The 27,500-nt window shown below is 45.8% G+C and overlaps 1 protein-coding gene across 1 annotated transcript; it reads right to left on the bottom strand.

The window, feature by feature from the left end:
* Nucleotides 1-2,761: 2,761 nt before the first annotated feature.
* Nucleotides 2,762-22,233, bottom strand: LOC143284752 (uncharacterized). The gene is made up of 7 exons (XM_076591719.1): nt 21,447-22,233; nt 20,969-20,996; nt 20,196-20,270; nt 18,482-18,595; nt 10,145-10,423; nt 8,447-9,472; nt 2,762-6,955 (listed from the first exon to the last, which is right to left on the bottom strand). The coding sequence occupies exons 1-7, from the start codon at nt 21,603-21,605 to the stop codon at nt 6,681-6,683; spliced, it is 1,956 nt and encodes a 651-aa protein (XP_076447834.1). The 5' UTR covers nt 21,606-22,233; the 3' UTR covers nt 2,762-6,680.
* Nucleotides 22,234-27,500: the final 5,267 nt, after the last annotated feature.

The raw sequence follows: 27,500 nt of genomic DNA, 5'->3' as shown, positions 1-27,500 counted from the left end.
TGACAGTTGGGGCAGACAAAGACAGGCATACCATTGTCAGGGAGCTTGTTTGCCCGTGACTTTCTGGCCTGCCTCTTCTGAACAGCTGCAGCAGTCCTGTTGGCCTCGCACAACTTGGCGCCTTTGTGCACAGCAGCGCGCCATTCGTCACGGTCCACTGCAGATTCCTCCCAGGAGTCAGGGTTGATATCAAACGCTTTCAGAGAGACTTTCAGAGTATCTCTGAAGCGCTTCTTCTGACCTCCGTGTGATCTCTTCCCTTGTTGCAGCTCGCCATAGAAGAGCCTTTTGGGCAGCCGATGGTCTGGCATGCGCGCCACGTGTCCAGCCCAGCGAAGCTGGGACTTCATCAGGATGGTGAAGATGCTGGGAAGGGTGGCTTTTGCGAGCACCTCTGTGTCTGGGGTCCTGTCTTGCCACTTGATGTTCAGTAGCTTCCTGAGGCATGTTGTGTGGAAGTGGTTCAGCTTCTTGGCATGTCGTTGGTACACTGTCCAAGTTTCGCAGGCGTACAGTAGTGTGGGGAGAACTACTGCTCTGTAGACCTTTAGCTTGGTCTCAAGACTAATGCCTCTTCTGTTCCAGACATTTGCATTGAGTCTACCAAAAGTTGCGCTTGCTCTTGCAATCCTGACGTTCACTTCATCGTCGATTGTCACATTTCGTGACAGTGTTCTGCCAAGGTATGTGAACTGTTCCACCGCACTGAGTCTCTGACCGTTGACTGTGATGTTGGGCTCAACGTAGGGTTTCCCTGGGGCTGGCTGATGGAGAACTTCAGTTTTCCTCGTGCTGATGGTAAGGCCGAAGTTCCTGCTGGCAGTGGCAAACTTGTCGACGCTGAGTTGCATGTCAGCTTCACATCCAGCGTTGAGGGCACAATCATCAGCAAACAAAAAGTCTCTGATGATGTCTGTCATGACCTTCGTTTTTGCTTGAAGCCTTCTGAGGTTAAACAGCTTGCCATCTGTTCGGTACTTTAGGCCGATTCCAACATCGCCATCTCTGAAGGCATCAGTAAGCATTGCAGAGAACATGAGGCTGAACAGCGTTGGAGCCATGATGCAGCCTTGCTTGACACCATTTGTGACAGCAAAAGGAGCAGATGTTTCGCCATTGTCCTGGACTCGAGCCTGCATGCCTTCATGGAATTGGCTGACCAAGGAAATAAATTTCCGAGGGCATCCGTACTTGGCCATGATCTTCCACAGTCTCTCTCTACTCACGGTGTCGAAGGCCTTAGTGAGGTCGACATAGGTGGAGAACAGATCAGCATTTTGCTCCTGACATTTCTCTTGCAGCTGCCTTGCAGCAAACACCATGTCGGTGGTTCCGCGCTCTTTCCGGAATCCACATTGGCTCTCAGGCAAATGACCTTGGTCAAGGTGTGCTGTGAGGCGGTTTAGTAGGATCCTGGCAAGTATCTTTCCTGCGATGGAGAGCAAGGAAATGCCCCGATGGTTCCCCTTTCGCTTGTACAAGTGAATGATAGATGCATCTTTGAAATCCTGGGGGATCGTCTCTTCTTTCCACAAGAGTGAGTACAGCTGATGGAGCTTCTCAGTCAGCACAGTGCCTCCATCCTTGTAGACCTCTGCTGGTATGGAGTCTGAGCCAGGTGCTTTGCCACTGGACAGCAGACGGATTGCTTTCTGGGTCTCAAGAGGTGTTGGCGGATCGTCCAGTGCTTCGTTGATAGGGACTTGTGGGAGACGGTCTATGGCTTCATCATTTATGAAGGAAGGGCGATTTAAGACACTGTTGAAGTGCTCAGCCCAGCGTTCGAGAATTTTCTCCTTCTCGGTGATCAAGGTATTCCCATCTGCACTGAGGAGGGGGGATGATCCTGAGGATGTGGGGCCGTAGACTTCTTTTAAGGCATCATAGAACCTCTTCATATCGTGCCTGTCAGCATATCCCTGGATCTCATTAGCTTTGTCACTCAGCCACTTATCCTGCATCTGGCCGAGGTACTATTACAGCCATGAACACAGTCCGACGTACGGTACAATGGCCGGGGTACTATTACAGCCATGAACACAGTCCGACGTACGGTACAATGGCCGGGGTACTATTACAGCCACGAACACAGTCCGACGCACGAATGGACCTTGTAGCACTCTCCTACCGAATACACTGCACCACCAAAACACAGATGAATATGGAAAAAAACGTGATCCATGGGCAGGTCACTCTTCTAAGAAAATCCGACCTGGAGAGAAGGGATGGTCTCCGACGGAGTTGACTTGTCCGAGACACGCTTGCATCATACTGTTTCAGTTCACCTTTTTTTGTCAATTGAGTTCCGTGTGCTTTTTAGGTTTAATAAGGAAAGAGGGCAGAATTCCATCATGCTCAAGATGTACCTAGTACGACAGAAGTGTGGGACACGGCAATGCTTGAGATGCATTGTGAAATTCTGGGTAATATAATTATATGTATATGTGTGTGAGAGAGAGAGAGAGAGAGAGAGAGAGAGAGAGAGAGATCCACCAGCTGAGTCACAGTTAAAGAAATCTTGTAAGGTCCTTCACTCATTCAGTGATTTTTTTCTTTCCTTTTTTTATATTTTTTTCTTGTGTGTGTGTGTGTGTGTGTGTGTGTGTGTGTGTGTGTACACAGTGTGCGTGTGTGGATGTGTGAAACCTCTGAGAACACACACACACACACACACACACACCCTTTCTACAAATAAAACTGAAAACACCACAAAACCAAACACTCATCATTACCAAATATCTCAACAACACCAGAGGAAACAACATGGTTTTATTTCGCTCACTTATAAAAAGCTAAACTATTGCACAAAACACGTTCTGTCACATTGACTCACGACTTGATAACTTCTACAACATGGACATGGTAAAGTGGATGGGGTTGATACAGCAATCAACACTTTGTGCAAGTTTTCTTTTAATAATATGCATTGTGAATCACTTGTTGACAACAGATGAATATGGAACCAAACCTATATCTTTAATATTTTGATCGTGCGTTGATGGGTTTTAAAGACTGTTTTAAAACAGTTGCTTTTTTATCAGATCAACTCAAAATTCGTTTTTCTTTACGGAATTGTTCTCTCTCTTTTTTTTTTTTACACATTTTCTGTCTCGATTAATTAGTAAACATATCTTGCCAACAGAATCTCCCAAGCGGACTTTGTGGGTCTCACAGACCGGCACTTGCTAAAGAACAAAAATACACCAACACGAAAATGTGCACTGTTTTCTTAGCCCCTTATTTCGAACTCAAATTGAACAGCATCTGTCATCTTTTTACGCCATGCTTCACGGAGACATCCTCGGGTTTGTGTGCATCCCGAAAATAATGTCGGTTCCAAAGACCCACGACCTACAGATAAAGAAACACTACAAAGCTGACTATTTTGACGGGAATGGGTATGATAGACAGAAGAAACTGCTTCTTTAATGGATTTGACAGACTCATGACGCAGGGAAAAAAAGCGTGTAAATAGCGAAGGACTGTGAACATTAACGCCTACAACAAAATCAGATCCATACTACATGATCTAAAATTGGCGTACCACTAATAAACTTGTTCAAATGGAAATATTGTCATCCCTGACTGAAAATTATCAAAGATAAAAACATCTTTTTTTTTTAATCCACACATCAGACACGAACCCCAGCAACACATTCATTCTCTAGGTGTGGCTAAACAACAGGACAACATCTACAGAATGCTCAGTTCAAGATCAGACAATATTCTGAGAATGCTATGTTCATGAACGAAACACAAAATGAAGCCTCTTTACTCAGAAACTGTACAGTTCAGGTTTCAAGGAGGCGTAAAAATTTGCGGACTGTCCATACACGTAACACCACACCCGTTCAAAAAAAAAAAAAAAAAAAAAAGAAAAAGAAAAAAAGAAAAAAAAAGAGGATGGGGGAGTAAATGCATGACTAATTCATAGACCCAACGCACTGGTTAGTCTCTGAGGGTCTTCCAAATGTTGCAGGAAAATAGATAAGTAAATATATAATGACTATCTGTTCCTGATCAAATGATATCGCACTGACGCATAATACAACAGAAAGTAGTAGAAAACTGCCATTGCTGACCCGCTCGTGATGAAAAACAAACGACGCAAATGTAAAATAATGCAAACCACGCACATACATACATACAAATATAGGCCTACATCAACAGAAATGAAATATCGACATTCATCAAGCCTCTAAATTCCACCAATTTTTCAGAACAAACATTTTGACTTGATGAAGCATAAGACTGTTTCGTTAAAAAAAAGGTTTGTGGTAATTATCTTTAATCAGAGGCAAACACTGTGTTTCTATTTCCCGAATGTTACTACAAAACACAATGTGTGACTTTCACACTATGTGTTTAAAAACAATCTTAATGTTCTTTCCGTATTTTTCTCCATCAACAAAGGTAGCACTGACTTGAAGAAATACATTTTATAAAATGACGAACGCAGGATTTTATTCTTAATTTACGGAAATCAATTCTAATATCGTCATACAAATCTGAACTCAAAAACATAAATGATATTTATTCAGATTACATAATATATAATTGAACACACAAAAAATGAATCAAAAGCACAATGATTATTCAAGCTATAATGAATGCACAGCTTGTAAAAACTATTTAAAAACAAGGGCGGCGGGGTGGGGATGGGGGCCGGGGGATGGGGGCCGGGGGTTGGGGGGGGGGGGGCAAGGCTATCAAACAGTTTTATTTACAAGTTCTGGGTCCATAGAAAATTACACAACCCCATCACTGGAAATCACCAAAAATCCTTTGATAAAAATACACAAAATCCATTCCAAAGTCTCGCTCACCAAAAAGTGGTACAGATCAACAATCGTTCACCAAAACACTGGCACGGTAACCCGTTACGGATACCACACGTATCAACAATCGCTTTCCAACATTGGTTCAGTATTAACAATCCACAGTCACCTCTCTTTTCAACAATCAACAAGTGAAAACAGTTTATGGCCAGAAAGCTTCCGCAAATCTAAAATGGCAGTGGGAAGGGGGGAAAGTTTGGAATATACTTGACATTTTAACAAGGCGTCTGACTTAAATATGATAGCACTTTAAAAAAAACAAACCCCAACAACAGCCGATTATCATGGATGAAAATGGAAAAAAAAAGTTGGGCATGTAGGCCTATCTCTCTACCTTCTGCATATGTCACTGAGTTCTGAGAAAGTTGTAGAAATCCTAGACTGCCCAAACATCTGTTACACCCCCCCAGTCCCCCTCCCTCTCCCCATCCCCCTTCCCCTGAATGAAACTACTCGTCACGATGTAGTGATAATGATGACAATTATTCAGAATCAAAGGAATTTTAAAAACAACTGTTATGATGTTATGTGTGCAGTGTCACCCCTGGAAAGAATAACAGATGTCACTGATAATGTTCAGAAGGCAGGGAACTCTAAAATAATGGTAGTTTTTTTGTTTTATTTTATCTTATTTATCTATTTATTTGATCTCATCTTATTTTATGTTGTTGTTTTTCGGTCCTAGAAGTCACGAAGACGGAAAACATTCAGTAATTTTATAGTCATTCGCGCGTCTAATCTAACGCCCTTCTTTGGATCTTGTATACTATTATTACCTATCTCTCAGTAATCGCTAGCTTTCAAATAACAGGAAATAGAGGATATTTCCAATTGCTAGCTTCCCTCTGCCAGCCTCCCATTTTTCTCGTTCCTCTTGAGAATGTCTTCTTGTGATGTGGATCTGTGGTATACATTTGTAAGCACTGCAGCTGAATCTTAGCTACCTTTGCCACTATGTCACCTGATTTAGATTACTCTTTCTGAGGTGATCAAAGCTGTACTTAGCCTTCTGATATCTTACAACTCAAAGTATCATAACTGAACTTTCGCATCTGTCACCCCTGAGTCGTCTTACTTGAGACAGTCTCGTTGGAGCCGTTTTACGCGTTGCTACATTTTGTTGTTGTTGATATTACACAAAAATTCTTAGCTACCTTCGCCACTAAGTAACACAACTTACGTTCTCCATCTAAGGTAATCCCTTCTGAGGTAATTATACTTGTAGTCAAGTACGTGATATTGTAGAACTCAGACGTATTACAGCTGAACCTTAGCTACCTTCGTAACTTTCTTACATTTTCCCTTCTGAGGTTGTCATACATGTAGTTCAGTTTATGACAATCACTTTACTCCTTTTTGAGGTCTAGTGATTAATTATTTTTGATATTTCACAGCTAAACCTAAGCTAACTTCGCCATAAAGTCACCTGACTTACGTTTCTCAACTTTTGATGTGGTTGTACGTGTAATTCAAGCTTTTTGGCATCATGCAGCCAAAAGTATTAGCCTGAAACTTAATAAAGCACATTTGCCACTTTGTTGTTACCTACACTACACTACTCTCTTTAAAGGTCTTTTAGTTAAGTGTTAGGCATTACACAGCAGAACCTTAACTAAGTGTTGGGCATTGCACAGCAGAGCCTGAATAAAGCGTTTGACATCAAACAGCAGAACCTTAACTACCGTCACCACTACTACGTGGGGCCAGGGAGCCGGCAGAGTGTGTCTTGTACACACACGTGGGGTCGGGCTGCGAGGTGGTGGACTGCAGCTTGGCAGGAGGGGGCACCTGGAAGGGGGCGGAGGAATTGAACCTACGGCGGAAGCTTTCTGGCCACATGTGTCATTGGCCGATCAGGCCCGGCGGCAGAGACAGGAAGTCGGTGGCCCGGAACCTGGACACCAGGTAGTCGGCGTACACCCCGTCCACTACGCCCGCCCCTCCGTCCCGCAGCCACCAGCACGTGCTGCTCGTGTTGAGCGCCATGTTGGTGCGCGTGCGCAGCGTGGCCTTGACGTGGTGTGGGCGGGGCTTCTCCACCAGCAGCCAACCTTTGGTCACGCCGTTGGCCTTCTGGCGGACCCGCTGCAAGCTGACGGCCTTGTGCAGGAACTGACCTGTAGGACACACCAACACCAGGACTCAGACAGGGGGGAGGGGTGGAGGGAAGAGAACGGGGCATGACTTTGGGCGACAACACCTCTGCTTGTGGTACAGCTAACAACAGAGATAGCAAAGAATGTCAACGGCAGAGCTTACGACAGAGCTAGCAAAGAATGTCAACGACAGAGCTAGCAAAGAATATATGTCAACGGCAGAGCTAACGACAGAGCTAGCATAGAATATCTGTCAACGGCAGAGCTTCCGACAGAGCTAGCACAGAATATCAACGCAGAGCTAACGACAGAGCTAGCATAGACTATCAACGCAGAGCTAACGACAGAGCTAGCAAAGAATGTCTGTCAACGGCAGAGCTAACGACAGGGCTAGCATAGACTATCAACGCAGAGCTAACGACAGAGCTAGCAAAGAATGTCTGTCGACGACAGAGCTAACGACAGAGCTAGCAAAGAATGTCTGTCAGTGAATATCCATGGTATCCAGGGAAACAACACAGTTGATGAGACATTTTCAGTTACACAGATAATGTACAGCAGTATACTTTGTACTGCATCTTGCAACGGATGTTCCATAAGGGGATATGAAACTGAAATCAGCCGAGCGAATAAAGTCTCGCATCAAGCTGTGAAGCAAGTGGCTGGTCACCAGAGCAGCCAGACACGAACAGCAAGTAGGGGCCAGACAGCAAGCCTGCACACTCACACTGTGATTCTGTAGGTGCGCCCTCCCACAGGGCATAATCCTTGCACACAAGAGGTCCTTCAATAACTGCCAGCTGACTTGTGGCTGGACAACATAAAGTGAGACAAGCGGATAAAAACCGAGTATAGATGCATAATATCCGAGATGTGGATAGTCATTTACATCTAAGCCTACTCGCCATTCTTTGGGTGCTGTTTCTATTCAATACTTGGGGATGGACAAGTCTGGCACTGAGTGAACTCCACCACCACATGAATCAGGAATGTGTTTTCCATCTCTTCGTCTTTCAAGTAATCGAAACTGCGCGCGCGGACACACACACACACACACACACACACACACACACACACACACACACACACCACACGCACACACACACACACGCTCAAACACAAACACATACACCCCCACCCCCCGACACACACACAACTCTCCCCTGCACACCACACAACCTCCCGAGCCCCCAGCCCTACACGTACCAACGCCCACCACACACCTTTCCCATCTTCGAATCATTGGCCAGATAGCATTGGCAATACAATAATCCAAACTCCGAGTTCTCTGTTGCCATTAAGCTATTTCCATCCAGATGTGGCAATATATATATATATATATATATATATATATATATATATATATATATAACTGTCTTGTGGAATATCATGCATGTGCTCACAAAGAATTGATTTTATTTGTTTGTTGTGTATAGTTTTAGTGTCCATAATTCCTCCAATGGGTTTTTCGACAATTAAATGAGTTCTCAGTTCTGAGTTCCCACCACTCACCCAGCAAGCCGTGCGTCCGTGACGACAAGTCACGGGCATCAGCCACGTAGAAGCCCACGTAGGCCGCCAGCTCTCTCATGGGACGGCCGCCAGCCGCTGACACGTTCCCGCCCGCCTCGTCCGCACGCCCCGCCGCCGCCCCGCCGCTGGGCGTCGGCGTCGTTGTGGTTGTGCCGCGCGGCGCTCGTGATCTGATGACGTCGCTGGACGACGTTCTGGAGTTCCTGCGTGACGATCTTCTGGAGTCACTTCTGGAAGTTCGTCCTGGGTCGTCTCCTTCTTGTGGTCTTCTGGAACGTCTGTTCTGAGAGTTTCTTGAACCGTCTCGAGACCTTGCTCTTCCCCTGGACGACCTTCTTGAGTCGTCCCCTGAAGATCTTGCCGCTCTGCTCAGTAAGGTTCGTGAGTCACTGAGAGTGGATCTCCCTGAGCGGCTTCTAAGGAAGCTTTCTGAATCCATGGCGGACTGACTGAAACCACTGCTGCGTACAGAACGTGAGTAGCCATGATAGGACATCATCACCGAGTCACCAAAATGTGGGTTTTCAAAGTCATTGAGAAAACCACCCGCATCACTGACCCGCCTTTTAGAACTCTTTAAACCCGAACGATATACCATTCTCTGAACAGCTGGTTTGTCAAAGAGACCAGGTACGCTTTCTTCCACATGATATCGTGAAAGGAGATCTTCAAACTCACCCCCTAGCCCGATTCTCGCCTCTCTTTTATTCCTGACCTTGGCCTGCAAGGAGGACTTCTTCCGTCCTTTCTCTTTCACCTTCTTCTTGTTCTTCTTTCGCCGCCGAGAACGCTGGCGATCGGGAGGAGGGCGCCGATGCCGACGACTCCTCTGCCGAGGTCCGTGGTCGATGTCATCGGGACGACGACGACGATGACTGGCCCGACGCCGCGTGGCTCTGGCGGCGATGACAACGTTGGTTCTGTTGTGGCGGGGAGAGGGGGAGAAGACCGGGGGCAGGGCGGAGGAGGAGGCGGTGTTGGGGGCGGAGGTGTCCGTGTCGTTGGCTGTTTGGAGGTATGGGGAGGGTGGTGGAGGGACATGGTATCACTGCGTGCTACAGACTTTTACCTCCTTTTTATGACGTGTGAGCAGACACACGGAAGCGCACGCACGCATGCAAGAATACACACACACACACACACACACAGAGTCTACTCCATCAGCACCCACCTCCACCCTCCCACCCACACATGCTCAGCCGCACCATGAAATCCCCATTTATTATTATCATTATTATCATCATTATCATCATCATTGCTGTTGTTATTGATAGTTATTGCCAAACAGCCACACAAGGCCATATATCAAGCCTGAAAATCACTGTGAATATCGAACAAAGAAAGCGACAGAAAAGAGGGCATTTCTAGCACAGAACATCAAAAGGGGGGGCGGGGGGGGGGGGGTATTTCATTCATAACTCAAACAGTCCTCGGCACCCCATAGCCAAGGGGATAACACCCCCCTCCCCGAACCCCTCACCTCTCCGCTCCACCAATCCTCGCAAGCATCACCACCACCACCACCCACACCAATCATCCCCATATCTCTCACCCCACACATCAACCCTCCCACACTCACCCACCCCACAAATCATCCCCATATCCCCCACCCCCCACACATCCACCCTCCCACACAACCTCCCCCAAAACCCACCACCCACACCAACCAACACCGACCATTGGTGGGACGCCGGCCCTCTGGCAAGTGACGCTTGACGACGAGCGTAACGTTCATGTTGCGGAGCGTCAGCGCCAGAAGCGTCGGCGCGATGAGCACGCGGTGGCCGTGGATGCGCCGCACGGACACGGGGCCCCAGGCGAAGCGGTAGCGGTTGACCAGCACGCGTCCCACCTTGGCCACCACGCGGAAGTTGCGGCGCGCGATCAGCACGGCGCTCAGGTAAGTGCGCGCCGCGTCGGGCACTGGGCGTGAGATACGCGCGTTCACCACCACGCCTGCACACACACACAGAGTGAGAGAGAGAGAGAGAGATTCAGATTCAGATTCAGATGTTTATTCAGATAAAGGCCTTGGTCTCATACTGAATGGGCTAATACAAAGGAACATAATACATAATTTTCATTAACAAAGGTAACAGTTAACAGACATAAGGTCTGCAAACGAATATAAAGAGACTGCAGTGCGTAGCCTCTTGCTTGCTTCATAAATATACATAGCTAAATTAAAAAGAACTGTCTCATTTCTTATTGACAACAACATATTTAGCCTAAAGTAACATGGTTCTGCATAATACTTCGAATAAATTAATTTCACTCTGAGAAAAGCAGGGCAACAAAACAAAAAAATGGATTTCATCTGTGTGTGTGTGTGTGTGTGTGTGAGAGAGAGAGAGAGAGAGAGAGAGAGAGAGAGAGAGAGAGAGAGAGAGAGATGTTTCTGCAAACGTGAGTGTATGGTTCCACAGGAACAAACGCACGCGTTCACAAACAGACTCATGCAATGCACACATATGCATGCATACCTTGATGATGATGATGATGATGATGGTGATAGTGATAATGGTGGTAATGATAAAAATGATTAACAATCAAACATTTCAAAAACTCACTCTTCATGTACAATTTACGCGCGCGCTCGTTTGTGTGTGCGCGTGTGGATGTGTGTGTGAGCGCACGTGTTCTTGTTTATGTGTGTATTTTGTGTATTTTTGTTTATGTATGCATTTTGCGCGCGCGCGTGCTTTTGTGTGTTTTCCCGCACGCGCGCGTTTGTGTAAGCACACACCTGTTTGTATGCACAAGTAAAGTGTGTTTATGTACATCTTCCTGCCTCTTCATTCCCACACCCTCATACGCATTAACACAAGAAACGAAAATGGAAGCCTAACAACCCAAAAATCCACACCCGACGCACTCTTTAACCAATCGACAAAAATCTTCTTCGTGTTTGTACGCAAACTAAACCCGAGACAGACAGACAGACACACAGAGTGTAAGGGTATAGGGATGAAGGGAGAAGGGGGGCGGAGAAGAGACTGGAAGGAGGAGGGCAAAGAAACAATTAATGTTCTGAAAGCCAGGAAGCGGATGGGAGAGACCGCTCTCCACTTCTGCAAAGGAAAGGAGACACAGAGAGAGAGAGAGAGAGAGAGAGTGTGTGTGTGTGTGTGTGTGTGTGTAAGAGAGAAACAGAGAGAGAGAGTGTGTGTGTTTGTGTGTATGTAAGAGAGAAACAGAGAGAGAGAGAGAGAGAGTGTGTGTGTGTGTGTGTGTGTGTGTGACACAGACAGACAGACAGAGACGGAGACACAAAGAGAGAGTGAGAGAGAGAGACAGACAGACAGACAGACAGGCAGGCAGAGAAAGAGAGAGAGTGTGTGTGTGTGTGTGACACAGACAGACACACACACACACACACACACACACACACACACACAGATCAAGAAAGAGGGGGAGATAGACAGAAAGAGAGAGTGTGTGTGCGTGTGTGAGAGAGAAAGAGAGACAGACAGACAGAGAGAGAGAGAAAAAGAAAGAGGGAGAGACAGAGAGTGTGTGTGTGTGTGTGAGAGAGAGAGACAGACAGACAGACAGAAAGAGAGAGAGGCAGAAACAGAGAGACAGACAGAGAAACAGAGAGAGAGACAAACAATGGGGGGAAGTTTAAAAAAGAAGAGTGATTATAACAAATTACACAATGCAGGAAAGCGGCAGGCGGGCCTGCCCGTCAGACGTGTCTGGAAGCGTAAAGTACGTGGCTGTTTGTGCCCTCTTCTTTTCCTTTGATTCCTCTCTCCCTCTCTCCCCTCTCTTGTCTAGGCTCTCCCTCCCTGTGTCGACTTACGTCTGTCTGTCTGTGTCTCTCTCTCTGGCTGTCCCTCAGTCTCTTTCTCTTACTCTGTGTTTCTTCCTTTGTCTCTCTCCAAGACTCTGACTGTCTGTCTGTCTGTCTCTCTCACACACACACTCACTGTCTGTCTGTGTGACTGCCTTTCTCTGTCTGTCCTCTCTCTCTCTTTCCCTCTTTGTCTCCACCCAGTCTCTCTCTCTCTCTCTCTCTCTCTCTCTCTCACCGTCTGTCTGTCTGTCTGTCTTTCTCTGGCTGTCCCTCACTTCTCTTCTTTCCCAGTTTTTCTCTCCCCAGTCTCTCTCCATCTCTGTTTCTCTCTTTTCTCTTTCCCTCTCTCACTCACTGTCTGTCCGACTGTCTTTCTCAGGCTGTCCCTCTCTCTCTCTCTCTTTCCCTCTTTGTCTCCACCCAGTCTTTCTCTCTTGCTCTCTCTCCCCCCCCTCTCTCTCTCTCTCTTCAAGTCTTTTGTTTACCAGTCTCTGTCTATCTCCCTGTCTGGCTGTTTATCTGTTTCTTTTGTCTTTCCTTTTCTCTTTCTCTCTCTCATTGTGGTTTCTCTTCACCTCCGCTGTTTACCAGTGAGAGTGAAATTGCCACTGCTGTTGATCTTCACCTGTTTAGTCTCTTTATTTCACTTTTCTTTTTGTACTTGACTTTTTCTTTTATTCTACCTTCTTTTTCTTTTTACTTCTTTCTTCTTTCATTTCTTTTTTGTTTCGTCGCTTACTTTCTTGTTCTGCTTCTTCTTTTTCTTATGCTTTTCCTGTTTGTTCTGCAATTATTTTTTTTCCCGAATTTCTTTCTCTTTTTCTTTTGTTTTCCTTTTTTCTCTTTTTCCTTTTTGTGTGTTTTGTTTCTATCCTTTTTTCTTTCTTTTTTTTCTTCTCTTTGTTTTTACTTTCTTTCTGTCTGTCTGTCTCTCCCCTCCTTTGAAGTATGTATTTTACCGGTGACACCACATTACGTTTCTTGCTTTGAGCTTAGATGATTGTGTCATCACCAGTCATAACCATCACACACTGTGATCGGATGATAATGTCATCACCAGTCATTACCGTCACACACTGTGACTGGATGATAATGTCATCACCAATCATGATGATAATGTCATCACCAGTCATAACCATCACACACTGTGACCGGATGATAATGTCATCACCAATCATGATGATAATGTCATCACCAGTCATAACCATCACACACTGTGACCGGATGATAATGTCATCACCAATCCTAACCATCACACACTGTCCCTATCGCCCCCCTGTTGCTGGTTTTCAAGGTGGATGGTGTGTGAAGTCGGTGTCGGTTTCTGCATGCACTTGTTTGTTTCACACTCTGAGTACGCACGCACGCACGGCACGCACGCACGCCCACATGCACGCACGCACACAGACACACATACAAGCACACACACACAAACACACATGCACACACACACATACACACACACACACACACACGAATACACACATGAACACACACAAACACACATACACATTCACACAATGTGAACACAATGTATGCGTGCAGTAGAAAGAAATAAAAATAAAAAGAATAAGAATGCCGGTATTCATACTGTCTCCATTATGCATGAAGTAAAAATAATCTCTCTCTCTCCTCTCCTTCCTTCCTTCCTTCCTTTCTCTCCATATGTGCCTCACCTATTCCACTCCCATGACAAACACAAGAAGATTAAGAATCCAAGTCACTTATCATTTAGTTTTGAGCTGACTCCAATATCATTTTCCTATCTATCCTCGAATCCATAATTTTAGCGTCTCCGACTGACAACTATACGTATGAGCATGGGTTTTGCATCCCTTCAAAAGCATAAAATCGTGAGACCCTTGTCTGGTTTCTGTCCACCGTGTTGTTTGCTATGGGCTCAAATGGGGAAGACTGGGACCACACAGTCGAGTTACACCCACTTTCTGGACGCGGCTTTGAGAGGGTTTTCTCCAATTTCCTGACCAGCAGTGCAGGTATATGTTTCTGTCTCCATCGGGCCTGGCCGACACCGGGAGATGTCATGAAAGGAAGCGTAGAGTGCAGTCGTGTCAGGTAGTCCTAAACTCATGTGAATTTCCATAGCAGTATCGTCATCTACCCTACCCCGACCCATGCATCAACATATTAATAAAAAACCAACTTAAAAAGTCTCTTAATTCTGCGGCCCTTCATACCCTGCTCTCTTGGTGTGACCCCCCCACCCCCCGCCCCCCTCCACTTCCATGATTATGGTGACTTCCTGTCAAGGTGTTCGGTGTCGGCGGATTCATGGTTGGGCTGTCGTTGGAGGGATGGAGTGTCTCTCGAGAATGGGGCGGGGGTAGGGGAGGGAGGTGGATAGGTTTGTGGGAGAGGGAAGGAGGCAGCGGCTTACTCAGTCTGGCTCCGTGATAAAATTCCTGCTGTCGGTAAGAGGGCTTAGAAGGTGGTGTGCTGAGTGATCCGAATCAGAATAAGCACAACTGAACACCTCCGAAATGACTGGCTCAGCAGCAGTGTCTCGTGTGAAGTGTAACCTCTTTGAGACCTGACACTGACAGTTCTCCTTCTTTCCGTAACACGACCAACATCGACGTGCTGTCGTAGTTGATGCATGCTGAGTATTTTCGCGTCACCATAACCCACCGAACACTGACATGGATTACAGGATCTTAAACGTGCGTATTTGATGTTCTGCGTGCGTATAAAACACGAAGGGGGTTCAGGCACTAGCAGGTCTGCACATATGTTGACCCGGGAGATCGGAAAAATCTCCACCCTTTACCCACCAGGCGCCGTTACCGAGATTCAAACCCGAGACCATCAGATTGAAACTCCAACACTTTAACCACTCGGCTATCGCGCCCGTCAGTTAACCTGTGAACTGCTGGCACTGGGAGGACCGTGGCTACAGACGAGGCTGGGCGTGGCAGTGTATGAGGGGTTAGGGAAGAGCGGTGGCCTAGTGGTAATACCCGCGACTGGGAAGCCCGTGTCCACGGGTAAGAGTCACACGTACGGACCGGCATATCTACTTCCCGCTCTACTGGACCTTGAATGGTGATCTGTGTGCTCATCATTCAGGTGAGACGGGGTCTTGTGCACAGCATGCAATTCGCGCACGTAAAAGAACCCAGGGAACGAAAAGAGATGGCAAAATTCTGTTGAAGAAAATCCACTTTGATAGTTCATGAAATACTCTTGCGGACAGAAAAAATATTTTTTAAATGTGGGCCTGCGCCATGGTGATGCGCTCTGCTCTAGACAGAAGAGCAGCCCGAATTGCACACAGAGATAAATCTGTTGTGACAAAAAGGAATACAGCACATTCAATAATAATTACAATAATAAAACAGCAATGGCCAAACAAACCAAAATAATTATAAAAATTATAAAAACATTTTTTTTAAATGAATGGGGATGAACAGAGTGGGCTTAATGCCATTGAAACGGCGCTGAAGAAAGGGATGCCCCCCCCCCCCCCCCCCCCCCCCCCCGCCTCCACTCCCTCTCCCCCCTCTCCCCCCCCCACTCCCCCCTCCCCTTATAAAAAAGAAATCATCAGTCACATTCTGTATTCCTTTCTCAAAAGCTTCAAAAACCCCTTCACCCCTACCTCTCCCCTTCACTTCCTTCCTCTTCCCCTTTTCCGCCAGAAGACTTTCAACGTCTGGCACAACAGCTGCTTTCCAGAGTTCGACCTGCCACCCTTACACGCTCCCCAACCCCCTCCCCGCCAGCCGTCAAACACACTCTACGCATCAACCTGTTTTCTCTGTCTGTCCTTTTTTCGTTCTTTGATTTTTTTCCCCTCTTCTCTGCAGCCTGCTGTTGTTCCCCTCTCTCTCTCTCAGTGAGTCTCTCTCTCTCAGTAAATCTCTATATATCTCTCTCTCTTTCTCTCTCTGAGTCTCTCTCCCTCTCTATCTCACCCTCTCTCAGTGAGTCTTTCTCTCTTTCAGTGAGTCTCTCTCTTTCTGTCTCAGACTGCGGTGGTGGTAGTAGTAGTAGTAGTGGTAGTATTAGCAGTAGTATTTACCATCAATAATATCGTTGTGTCTTATCGTTATTGTTTTTGTTGTCACAAGGACAGATTGGAAGACTAGGCAATGTTTAAGTCTTTATCCTTGAGTAATAGAGTTTTTGAATATCTGTGTGTGTGTGTGTGTGTGTGTGTGTGTGTGTGTGTGTGTGTGTGTGTGTGTGTGTGTGTGTCTGTCGCTGTCCCTGTCTGTCTGTCTGTCTGTCTGTCTCTCTCTCTCTCTCTCTCTCTCTCTCTCAGAGACTAGCATCACTGTGAGTCCTGGTAACGGCCCTTGTCATGCGTCAGTCATTCGGAGTGTCTGTCACGTGACCGTCGGTTCATCGTGCGATGTTTATCCGCTTGGACAACATGGTGTGTGGTGGTGTCTGGCTTTTTGTGGTGGTGTGGTATAGCCTTGACTTGTGGTTCTGTACTGTTTGGGTCTGCACGCCTTTCGTTATTTCAGTTGTTTCAAATTATCGTTTCATTTATTTGTATATTTTTTCATCTGCGTGTGTGTTTGTGTAAATGTGTGCGCGCGCGAGTGTGTGTGTGTGTGTGTGTGTGTGTGTGTGTGTGCGTGCGCGCGCGTGTGTGCGCATATACGTATGTGCGCTCGCGTATGCATGTGTGCGTGTGTGTGTGTGTACATACGCTTAAACGTGAATGATTAATAATAACATCAATGTCCCATAATTAATCCCTTTTATGATCTGATCGATGCTGTTTGAGTCCAATTGTTATCAATATCAAGAAACAAAATCGTCATTATCTTCATGATATTTATCATTATTATTGCTATTTTTATCATCATCATCATCCTCATCATCACGAGCATTATCTTCATCGTCATCATCATCATCACCATTATCATCACCATCACCACCATAATCATCACCACCGTCATCCGAACCCCCATGTGAACATTATGTCCACACCTGCTAGTGCCTGAACCCCCTTCGTGTGTATACGCACGCAAAAGATCAAATTCGCATTTTAAAAATCCTGCAATCCATGTCAGCGTTCGGTGGATTGTGGAAACAAGAACATACCCAGCATGCACACCCCCGAAAACGGAATATGTCTGTCTACATCGTGGGGGTAAATAAACGAAACAGTCATACACGTAAAATGTTACATGTCTGTGAGTGTGTATGTGTGCGCGCCTGAAATCTGACGGAATGACACAGGAAACGAATGATGAGCGCCCAATGGCAGCCTTCAATCGGCTCTTCCCAGGTAGGCAGCCTTTTGTGTAAATGACCCCGAGTTTGTAAAGCGCTCAGAGCTTGGTCTCCGACCGAGGATAAACGCTATACAAAATATCCATATCATCACCACCATCATCATCATCATCATCACCACCACCACCACCACCATCACCACCACCACCACCATCATCACCACCTCCACCACCATCATCATCATCACCACCACCACCCACATCATCACCACCATCACCACCACCACCATCATCATCACCACCACCATCACCACCACCACCACTACCATCATCATCATCACCACCAACACCATCACCACCACCACCACCATCATCACCACCTCCACCGACCACCACCATCATCACCACCTCCACCACCATCATCACCACCACCACCACTACCACCACCATCATCACTACCATCACCATCATCATCACCACCACCATCACCATCACCACCATCACCACCTCCACCCACCACCATCACCACCACCATCACCATCACCACCATCACCACCTCCACCACCCATCACCATCACCACCACCACCACCATCATCATCACACCACCACCACCATCACCACCACCACCACCACCATCACCACCACCACCACCACTACCATCACCATCACACCACCAACCATCACCACCACCACCACCATCATCACCACCTCCACCACCACCACCATCATCACCACCTCCACCACCATCATCACCACCACCATCACCACCACCACCACCACTACCATCACCATCATCATCACCACCACCATCACCACCATCACCACCTCCACCACCACCATCACCACCACCACCACCACCATCACCTACCATCATCATCACCACCATCATCACCATCACCACCACCATCATCACCACCATCATCACCACCACCTCCACCACCACCACCATCATCACCACCACCATCACCACCATCATCACCACCATCATACAAACATTCCCCTACCTGACTGCGGGTCCTGCAGAAGTCTGACCACGTGGCCAGGCTCCCCTTCCAGCCGGAAGCAGAGCGGGTGGTTTTCCATTCCCCGAATGCCCACAATGAAGTCCGGGTCTCCGTCTGCAACGACAACAGCAACACCGGCACACACCGCCACGTCACTCATTGTATCGTATTCTTGTATGACGCTTTCTCTGTCACAACAGATTTCCCTGTGTGAAATTCGGGCTGCTATCCCCAGGGAGAGCGCGTCGCTACACTGAGAGCGCCACCGTTTTGTTTGTTTGTTTTTGTTTTTGTCTTTGTTGTTGTTATTGTTGTTGTTGTTTTTGTTGTTTTTCCTGCCTGCAGTTTTTTTAATTTTATTTGTTTCCTATCGAAGAGGGGTTTTCTACAGAATTTTGCCAGGCACAGCCCTTTTTTTGGCCGTGGGTTCTTTTACGTGCGCTAAGTGCATGCTGCACACGGGATCTCGGTTTTCTATCGTCTCATCCGAATGACTAGCGTTCAGGCCACCACTCAAGGGGGGTCTTGTGGGGGTGGGGCGGGGGGATTTGTATACTGGCGACTGTGCCGGGATTTGAACCAGTGCGCTCAGCTTCTCTCGCTTCCTTGGCGGACTGGACGCGTTACCTCTAGGCCATCACTCCACATTAACACTACTCCACACAGTGCCATACAGACCACTGTCTTGCTGTGTCTGCGGACTGTCCATCTGTCACAAACATTACTCTGCACAGTACCACACAAACCATTGTCTTCCTGACGGGTGCAATAGCCGAGTGGCTAAAGCGTTGGACTTTCAATCTGAGGGTCCCGGATTCGAATTTTGGTAACGGCGCCTGGTGGGAAAAAGGGTGGAGATTTTTTTCCGATCTCCCAGGTCAGCATATGAGTAGACCTGCTTGTACTTGTGCTTGAAAACCCCCTTCGTGTGTACGAAGAAGAAGATCAAATAGGCACGTTAAAGATCATGTAATCCATGTCAGCGTTCGGTGGGTTATGGAAACAAGAACATACCCAGCATGCACCCCCCCGAAAAAGGAATATGGCTGCCTACATGGCGGGGTAAAAAACGGTCATACACGTAAAAACTTACTCGTGTACATACGAGTGAACGTGGGAGCTGCAGCCCACGCACGAAGAAGAAGAAGAACTGTCTTCCTATTTCTGAGGACTGTCGTTCTGTCACCAACAGACATGTATCCTTGCATACACAGTGATTCCACGCACGCGCTGTCCTCAGCATATAATGCTAATAATAAATTGTACATGTGTGGCGCGAACTCCCCATAGATGGGCTCCAAGCGCCTCACATGAAACAGTACATATACAATAGCGTATTGTACAAAATAAGAGCATATAAGAATATAGAAGTGGGGAAAAAAACCTGTATCGCCCAATTGCAGATATGAATAATCGCAGGAAATCGCAGAAAAAGGCCACAAAATACACCCTGCACACACACACACACACACACACACACACACACACACACACACACACACACACACACACACACACACTGACACTGCAAACGCTGACCCACAAGCACACACACCACAAGAATACTCCAATAGAGGTGAACACAAGGGGAGTGTGTCTAGAGGAGACGAAAACCAATGCTTGGTCACATCCAACGACCATTTTTAGCATAAAATTATGACAACATAGTCATGACGCTTTGCACACAGAAGGAAGAGGGGTGGCCGTGTCTCACCAACACTGGCGATGGCTGCTTTTTCCATGTCGGTCAGAACGGTGGCCAGTTCTTTGGGGATCATGTCGTGGTCACCTGCACGTGCAACGTCCATCATTTACACAGTGCTGGAGTGTTCCTCTCTGTGTCTTTTGAGGTGGTGTGTGTGTGTGGTGTGTGTGTGTGTGTGTGTGTGTGTGTGTGTGTGCGCGTGTGTGTGTAGACAGAGAGAGAGGGAGGGGAGGGGAAGGGGTGGTGAGAAAAAGGGTGGGAGATTCACGTCACAACTTATACTGAATGTTGTTTTCTTGGACTTCAATCTTGGCAATCTCACATCATCTCGTCATATAACAAACCACTCAGCTAACATGCTTAGAAATCAGTTAATATATCTATAAATCGACATTAAGTTCATCAATCAACCATTCAAAATGCGACTAGCTCTATCATCAACAGATCAATAGACCAATATTCAATCAATAAACAACCATTCAATATGCTGTCATTGCTGATTCTAAAAGAACACTGAGTAAATTCAACCAAAATCAGAAGGTGAAATCATACAAGAACAGTTGATTTAAACAATCGATAATGGTCAAATCAATTAAGAACACAGGATTAAAAAAACAACAACAACAACAACCAATAACAGTGTGTAAAATAAATCAACAACAGTCGGTCAAACCAATCAATGTTACGGCGAAATCCGTCACTCAAGATCCGAGTGACTATTGAACTTGGAAAAGGGAAACAGAAAAATGTGGAAAGAAAACTGGAAAAGTTACACCCCATACCTGTGCCTGCTGAAGCCACCACCAGCCCCTGAATGTACAAAAAAAAAGAAATGTGTATTTCAAACAACACTTCCATTTTCAACATCTTTATTTTAATTTTCTTTCACACATACACAAGCTAAACGAAGAAAAAAAAATATCAGATGTTACGCGCGGTAGAAATAAGGTCCTTATGAACTATCTATAACATGTATATTTCAATATTTCTAAGGTCATTTTACACAATATTCAACAGCCTGTACATATATGCCTTACACACAACCGCTTTCACGCGCTCACATACGCAGACATACACGAGCACGCACTCACGCACATACACATGCCGCACTTCCATATGCGCACACACACACACACACACACACACACAGCCATCACCACACACACACACACACAGCCATCACCACACACACACACACACACACTCAACCATCAACACCCACACACCCACCATACACACAACCAAAACCTCCCAACTTACCGGAAAACCTCCAACAAGAAACATCAACCCGGCAGTCCACAGCAGAGGCACCTCCCACATTCCCCTCCCCCTGTCCCTCCTTCCCTGTCTGTCCATCCTCTGTATCCCCGTCATCATCATCGTCGTCGCCATCATCATCATCATCATCATCATCATCATCACCACCCTCCAGCTTCCAAAGTCGTTGCCACGGAACCGTACACACTCTTCCTCATCCCGTGATGAGATGGAGTTTGATTCCCACGTGGGAAAGAGAGGTAGGAGGATGGGGTTGGGATGGTTGTGTTGTGTGGGAGAGTAGGGTTTTTTTTTTTCGTGTGTGTGTGTGTGTGTGTGTGTGTGTGTGTGTGTGTGTGTGTGTGTGAACTTATGAAGTTGTGTAACTGGAAAGAACGGGGTTGAGAGGTTGCAAGTATTTGTACATCTAAATGTTCATCTGTCGAAATCTTAATCAAACCATTCTGTCTCTACTGGTTTGAGCGTGCACGTTGAGTGCGTCTTTGTCTCCGTAAGTGCACGCGCATGTCTCAGCGTGTGTTTGTATGCGTGCAGAAATATGTGTGTACGCGTAGATATAATCATGAATTTATGTGTGCTAGTGTTCTGTACAAATGCATGTATGGACTCCTGTATTCCAGCGTTTGTGCCGATGTAAGGGGAGGGTGTGCGTGTGTGTGTGTGTGTGTGTGTGTGTGTGTGTGTGTGTGTGTGTGTGTGTGTGTGTTGTCAGTACAACAAACAGTTAATCTGACAATAAATGGTTTCAGTCAGTCAGTGTGTGTGTGTGTGTGTGTGTGTGTGTGTGTGTGTGTGTGTGTGTGTGTGTTGCGCGCGCGTCTGTGTATATGCGCGAGCGCGCGTGCGTGTTTATGCGTATCACGGAAGAAGAAAAATAAAAGGGTTGGTGGTGTGTGAGGGACTAATTTCCCCCTTCTTCCATGCGCATTGGTTCAGAGGATGAGCAGTTAATTACTGAATTAATCACAATGTCCCCTGGTGCTGCCAGAACTGACTGACAGACTGTCACGCAACAACTGCTACGACAGATGGCTGTGAGATGGCTGTAAGAGACCAGCAGCTACCACTGCTATGATCAACGTTGTTGCTGGAGATGGCGGTGGTGGTGGCGGTGGTGGTGGTGGTGGTGGTGGGAGGGGGAGGGAGGCAGACGAGGAATGGGGGTACAGTGCTGTGTAGTTTCCATCCTTTTTATTCTCTGCCCTGGATGACACAGGGGTCTTTTTAGGGTTCCGTTTCTGTGGATTATGAGTGTGTGTGTGGCTGCAAAAAAACAAGAAGAAATATTATTCATAAAGCACGGGAAAGTGCGCGTTTCACACTCACACATGTAAGCAAGGGTGTGCGCGCGTGCACACCGCATGCACACACGCACGCACACGTATACATATACATACATATACACATATGGTATAACGCATAACAAGGCGCAACCAGCTTTAACCATCAACTGGTTGATTCTCATTGATGTTTTGAATTACACACCTTTGCAATCCAACGCAACATATTTTTCAACGGTACCGACTTTATCGCCATGATAGCATTGCATACAATTACTCCTACCACAATAGGTTCAGCTATTGTAGGAATATTCCGTGACTGGTCCGTATCACAGGTTCTCCATGACAAATGGTATCAAAGGCTGGTGATGGAAATGATAATGCCTATTACTTTACTGTTCTTTAGTACCATCAGCCACTCGTATAAGAATCATCGTGGATGTTGTTTAATCGAGTAACACGTTGAGCGTCATTCTTTTAGATAAAGTCGAAAAGAAGGAAAACGAAATTGTATTAAGACATGTCGAAGGGGAAGGAATGGCGGAAGAATGTTGGAGACGAAAGAAGAGAAGGAAGTGGAGGAGTGGAAATAGAAGAACAACAAGAACATGGACAAGAACAAGAACAACAAGAACATGGACAAGAACAAGAACTACAAGAACATGGACAAGAACAAGAACTACAAGAACAACAACAGGGTGAAGGCGAAAGGACAATAACAATGATAAAAAAAAAGAAAAACAAGAAAAACAATAAAGAAACAAAGAATGACAGCAAGATAGAAAGAAAGGCGGAGACAAATCAAAAAGGATAGACCGAAACTAGAAGATGAAGGAGAACCATCACAACAAAAACAACAAATGATACATGCTCACACACACACACACACACACACACACACACACACACACACACACACACACACACACAACTGATATTCGTTTGGATATTGTACTGCAGCTTTTTGATTCACTTGTTTTACCTATATTATCATATGGATCCGATATTTGGTTCCCATGGGCTGAAACAAAAACTACCAATTCATTCAATACAGGAATGACAGATTTCTTTAGAAATTGTATTTCTTCGAAACATTCACATGAACAAATGCATATAAAATTTTGCGAACTGCTTCTAGGGGTACATTCTAAAACAATGAATCTGCCAACTCTAGCCGAACTGGGCAGATTTCCAGTTGGAATTCATATTGCTTGCAGAGTTCTTGACCACTGAGAAGAGAGGTTATGTGCTATGTGTGAAGTTGTTGAAGATGAATTGCATTTCTTAGATTCGTGTATCTTATTTCATAATTTGCGAAGCCATCTAATCACTACTATACAGCAGTATGATCATCAATCAAATGTGATCTCTAGAAAAATACAAAACAATATACTAAAACCAAGTGATTTATTCACCTGCGATGACTGTCAAAAAACACTTGCCAACTATGTATTTCAGTGCATGCGTATTAGATGACCGTTTATTTCTTTGTTCCCTTTGTTCTTTGTTGTGTCTATTAATCCTTCGGGATTTTATGACAATAAATGAAGTCAAGTCAAGTCAAGTCAAGTCAAGTCACACACACACACACACACACACACACACACACACACACACACACACACACACACACACACACACACACCTATAAAGAACGACCACCTTTCTCATATCAAGTTGATCACATCACCACACTCCTAACTGTCATACTCCTCCTCTAGCGCTCCCTTTGGATTTCTCTTGGTGGTGGTGGTGGAGGTGGTGGTCAAAAAGACGAAAAAGAGGAAGAGTTTTGTTTAATGTCCCGTCACACATATCGGTGATTAAAGACAATTTGCTAGAGTATTAATGCTTACAACTGAGTATTATCATTTAGAACAGGAGGAGGAGGGGGATGGATGATGAGTCGGGGGGAAACCGGGTATATGGGGAGGCGGGGGTGAAATTTGAAACAAATATCTAAAGACGATAAATGCATTGCTAAATCAACCATCATTACAAACAAACAAAGAAACAAAAATCCAACTAAACCCCGAACTTCTCACAAACACACGTCCAAATAGCCTTAACTCTTTAACCACGACAAGGTCCCAGCCCCCCCCCCCCCCCCCCCCCCCCCCCCGTCCACGAGCCAATACAATTAATAATAATGGTACTTATATCGCGCTGATTCTTGTGCAGAGACAAAAATCAAAGCGCTTTCGCACCAGTCATTCACACGCATGCATAACTCTAAAACTGGAGAAACTGAAGACAAGGCAGAGGCAGGGAAGGTAGGCTATTTTGGGAAGAGGTGGGTTTTAAGGCCAGACTTGAAAGAGCTGAGAGTGGAGACTTTACGAAGCAAAAGAGGAAATTCATTCCTATTGCAAGGTCCAGAGACAGGGAAAGAACGGCAGCCAACAGTCGAACGTTTGAATCTACAATGCACACATACAGGAAATGAACGGATGATGAGCAGACAATGGCGGTAATCAATCCCTCGGTAATTAAAGGCCAATGGAAAAGGCCATAGGGGCAGGGGTGGGGTGGGGGTAGGGGCTAGGATACAGAGCAGCAACGGCGCAAGTCCATTCCCATCCAATTAACAAGGTTCTGAGAAAATGCATGCGGAGACCAAAAAAAGAAAAAAAAGGATAAATACTGATTAGGAAAAGGACAGAGGCAGAGAAAAGTGGTAAAAAGAATAAGTGAAAAAAAAACACGTAGAAAGCCGTATTTAAAACATGTTTGATTATGCTTTTTGCATTTTACATACGTATGAAATAAACAGAATTCAATAATCACAGAAAATAACGATCAAATTGAAATAAAACAAAGACTATGTAAAACCTCAACTCCGTAGATTATCATCTATAATTAATCAAGGGGAATTTTGAAAATCAGTAAAGAAACACGTCAAGCCACGCGAAAGTTTTCTCCTTAATACACCATACATCTGTGTGTGCGTGTGTTTGTGTGTGTGTGTGTGTGTGTGTGTGTGTGTGTGTGTGTGTGTGTGTGTGTGTGTGTGTGTGTGTGTGCGTGTGCGCGCGTGTGTGTGTCGGGAGAGAGACAGACAGAGAGATCAACAGAAGAACCGAAAATACGTCAATGGTAAAATAAAATAAAAATCTGGCCCACACGGAAAGTGTGGTGTTTGCACTGCAGAGACTGTTTTTTTGTCTTTGTACGCCCCATGATAGTTTCCTGAATAAATATCTGAGTCAAACCAAAGCCTCTCTCTTGTTCTCTCTGTCTCTGTCTCTCTCTTCGCTCTACGACAATGAAGTAAAGAAAATAGAAACAAATTCATCAGTTCTTCAGCAGCTTCCACATTCACCCAAGATCCTACCCGCCTCTGTGTGTGTGTGTGTGTGTGTGTGTGTGTGTGTGTGTGTGTGTGAGAGAGAGAGAGAGGTGAGTAAGAGTGTGTATGTGTATGTGAGTGAGAGTGTGTGCGCGAGTGAGAGAGAGAGAGAATGTGTGTGTGTGTGTGTGTGTGTGTGTGTGTGTGTGCGTATGTAGTGTTTGTGTGTGTGTGTGTGTGTGTGTGTGTGTGTGTGTGTGTGTGCGCGCGCGCGCATGTGTGCGCGTTGGCATGTGTGTATGCGAGTGCGTTCGTGTAACCGGCAGCCATGTCGAAAGGGGGTAAAAATCATGATATTTTCTCACGTACTTCCACGTGTACCAGGGGATCCCCTGGGGGAAACTCAGCAAGTCCGGATTATTCTGGCAACGAAACGGAACTCCGTACCTTTCTTTTTGTGACGAGGTGTTCAACGATCCTGCCAGGCGCAGGTAATGTGTGTGTGTGCGTGCGTACGTGTGTGTGTGTGCGTGTGTGTGTGTGTGCGCGTATGTACACAGCGCGCTTCAGACACAGAGATTGTCGGACTGGGAGCCCGCCCAGTCGTCACACGCCAATTTTATAGCGTGCAGGTGTTCGCAAGATATCTTCTTCTTGCTAAAAAACAACCAACCAACCCAACCCCGCCCCCCCACCCCCACCCTCCCTAAAAAAAAAAGAGACATGAGGTGTCAGCAACAACTGCGTGCGTGCGTGCGTGCGTGCGTGTGCGTGTGCGTGTGTGCCTGTTTTACAACCGAAATGTCAACAGGTGAGAAAGCGAAGTTGGCTTCAGTTCTCTCAAACTTCAACCGAAACTGCGTAATAGCAGCACAGCGCAGTTCAGTCTATAGACAAGCAATCCACTTCAAGTTAGTCAGCTTTAAAGAGGGGGTTACGTGGATATACTATCGAAAATTTTCATTCATGCTTTCTTCTTCTTCTGCTTTCGTGGGCTATAACTCCCTCGTTCATTCGTAAGTATGAGTGGGCTTTTTCGTGTATGATGGGTTTTTCGGGTGGTGTACGCTGGGTATGTTATTGTTTCCGTAACCCACCGAACGCTGACATGCATTGCAGGATTTTTAACGCTGCGTATTTCATCTTACGCATGCTTATACTCACGAAGGAGGTTCAGGCACTAGGAGGTCTGCACATTAGTATTAGTATTATTGTCATTTTTACTATCATTATCATTATTATTATCATTAGTTAATATACATAGTGCCTTATCAAATGATTTTGCTCTACGCGATTTACAACAGATTCAATTAAAAAAAATGTCATCCATCAAAACATGTATGATGGTCCATGTTAGACAGCAAACTCTCTCTCCCTCCCTCTCTGACACTCACACATACATGCATACGTATCAGCATACATGTATGCCTTCAAACACACAAACATGTGATAATAATGATGATAATA

The sequence above is a fragment of the Babylonia areolata genome, chromosome 8, assembly GCF_041734735.1.
Source record: "Babylonia areolata isolate BAREFJ2019XMU chromosome 8, ASM4173473v1, whole genome shotgun sequence".
Taxonomy (NCBI): domain Eukaryota; kingdom Metazoa; phylum Mollusca; class Gastropoda; order Neogastropoda; family Buccinidae; genus Babylonia; species Babylonia areolata.
The sequence above is the reverse complement of the archived record's forward strand: the minus strand, read 5'-3'. Positions and strand labels throughout refer to the sequence as shown.

What these genes read in the sequence shown, in the direction of transcription:
- LOC143284752 (XM_076591719.1), bottom strand. Translation starts at nt 21,605, where the DNA reads ATGATGATGATGATGATGATGATGATGATGGCGACGACGATGATGATG. An exon ending in AGCAGCCATCGCCAGTGTTG is followed by an intron (nt 18,596 to 20,195) that starts GTGAGACACGGC and finishes TTGTCGTTGCAG; the next exon opens with ACGGAGACCCGGACTTCATT. An exon ending in GGGCCGGCGTCCCACCAATG is followed by an intron (nt 9,473 to 10,144) that starts GTCGGTGTTGGT and finishes ACCTCCAAACAG; the next exon opens with CCAACGACACGGACACCTCC.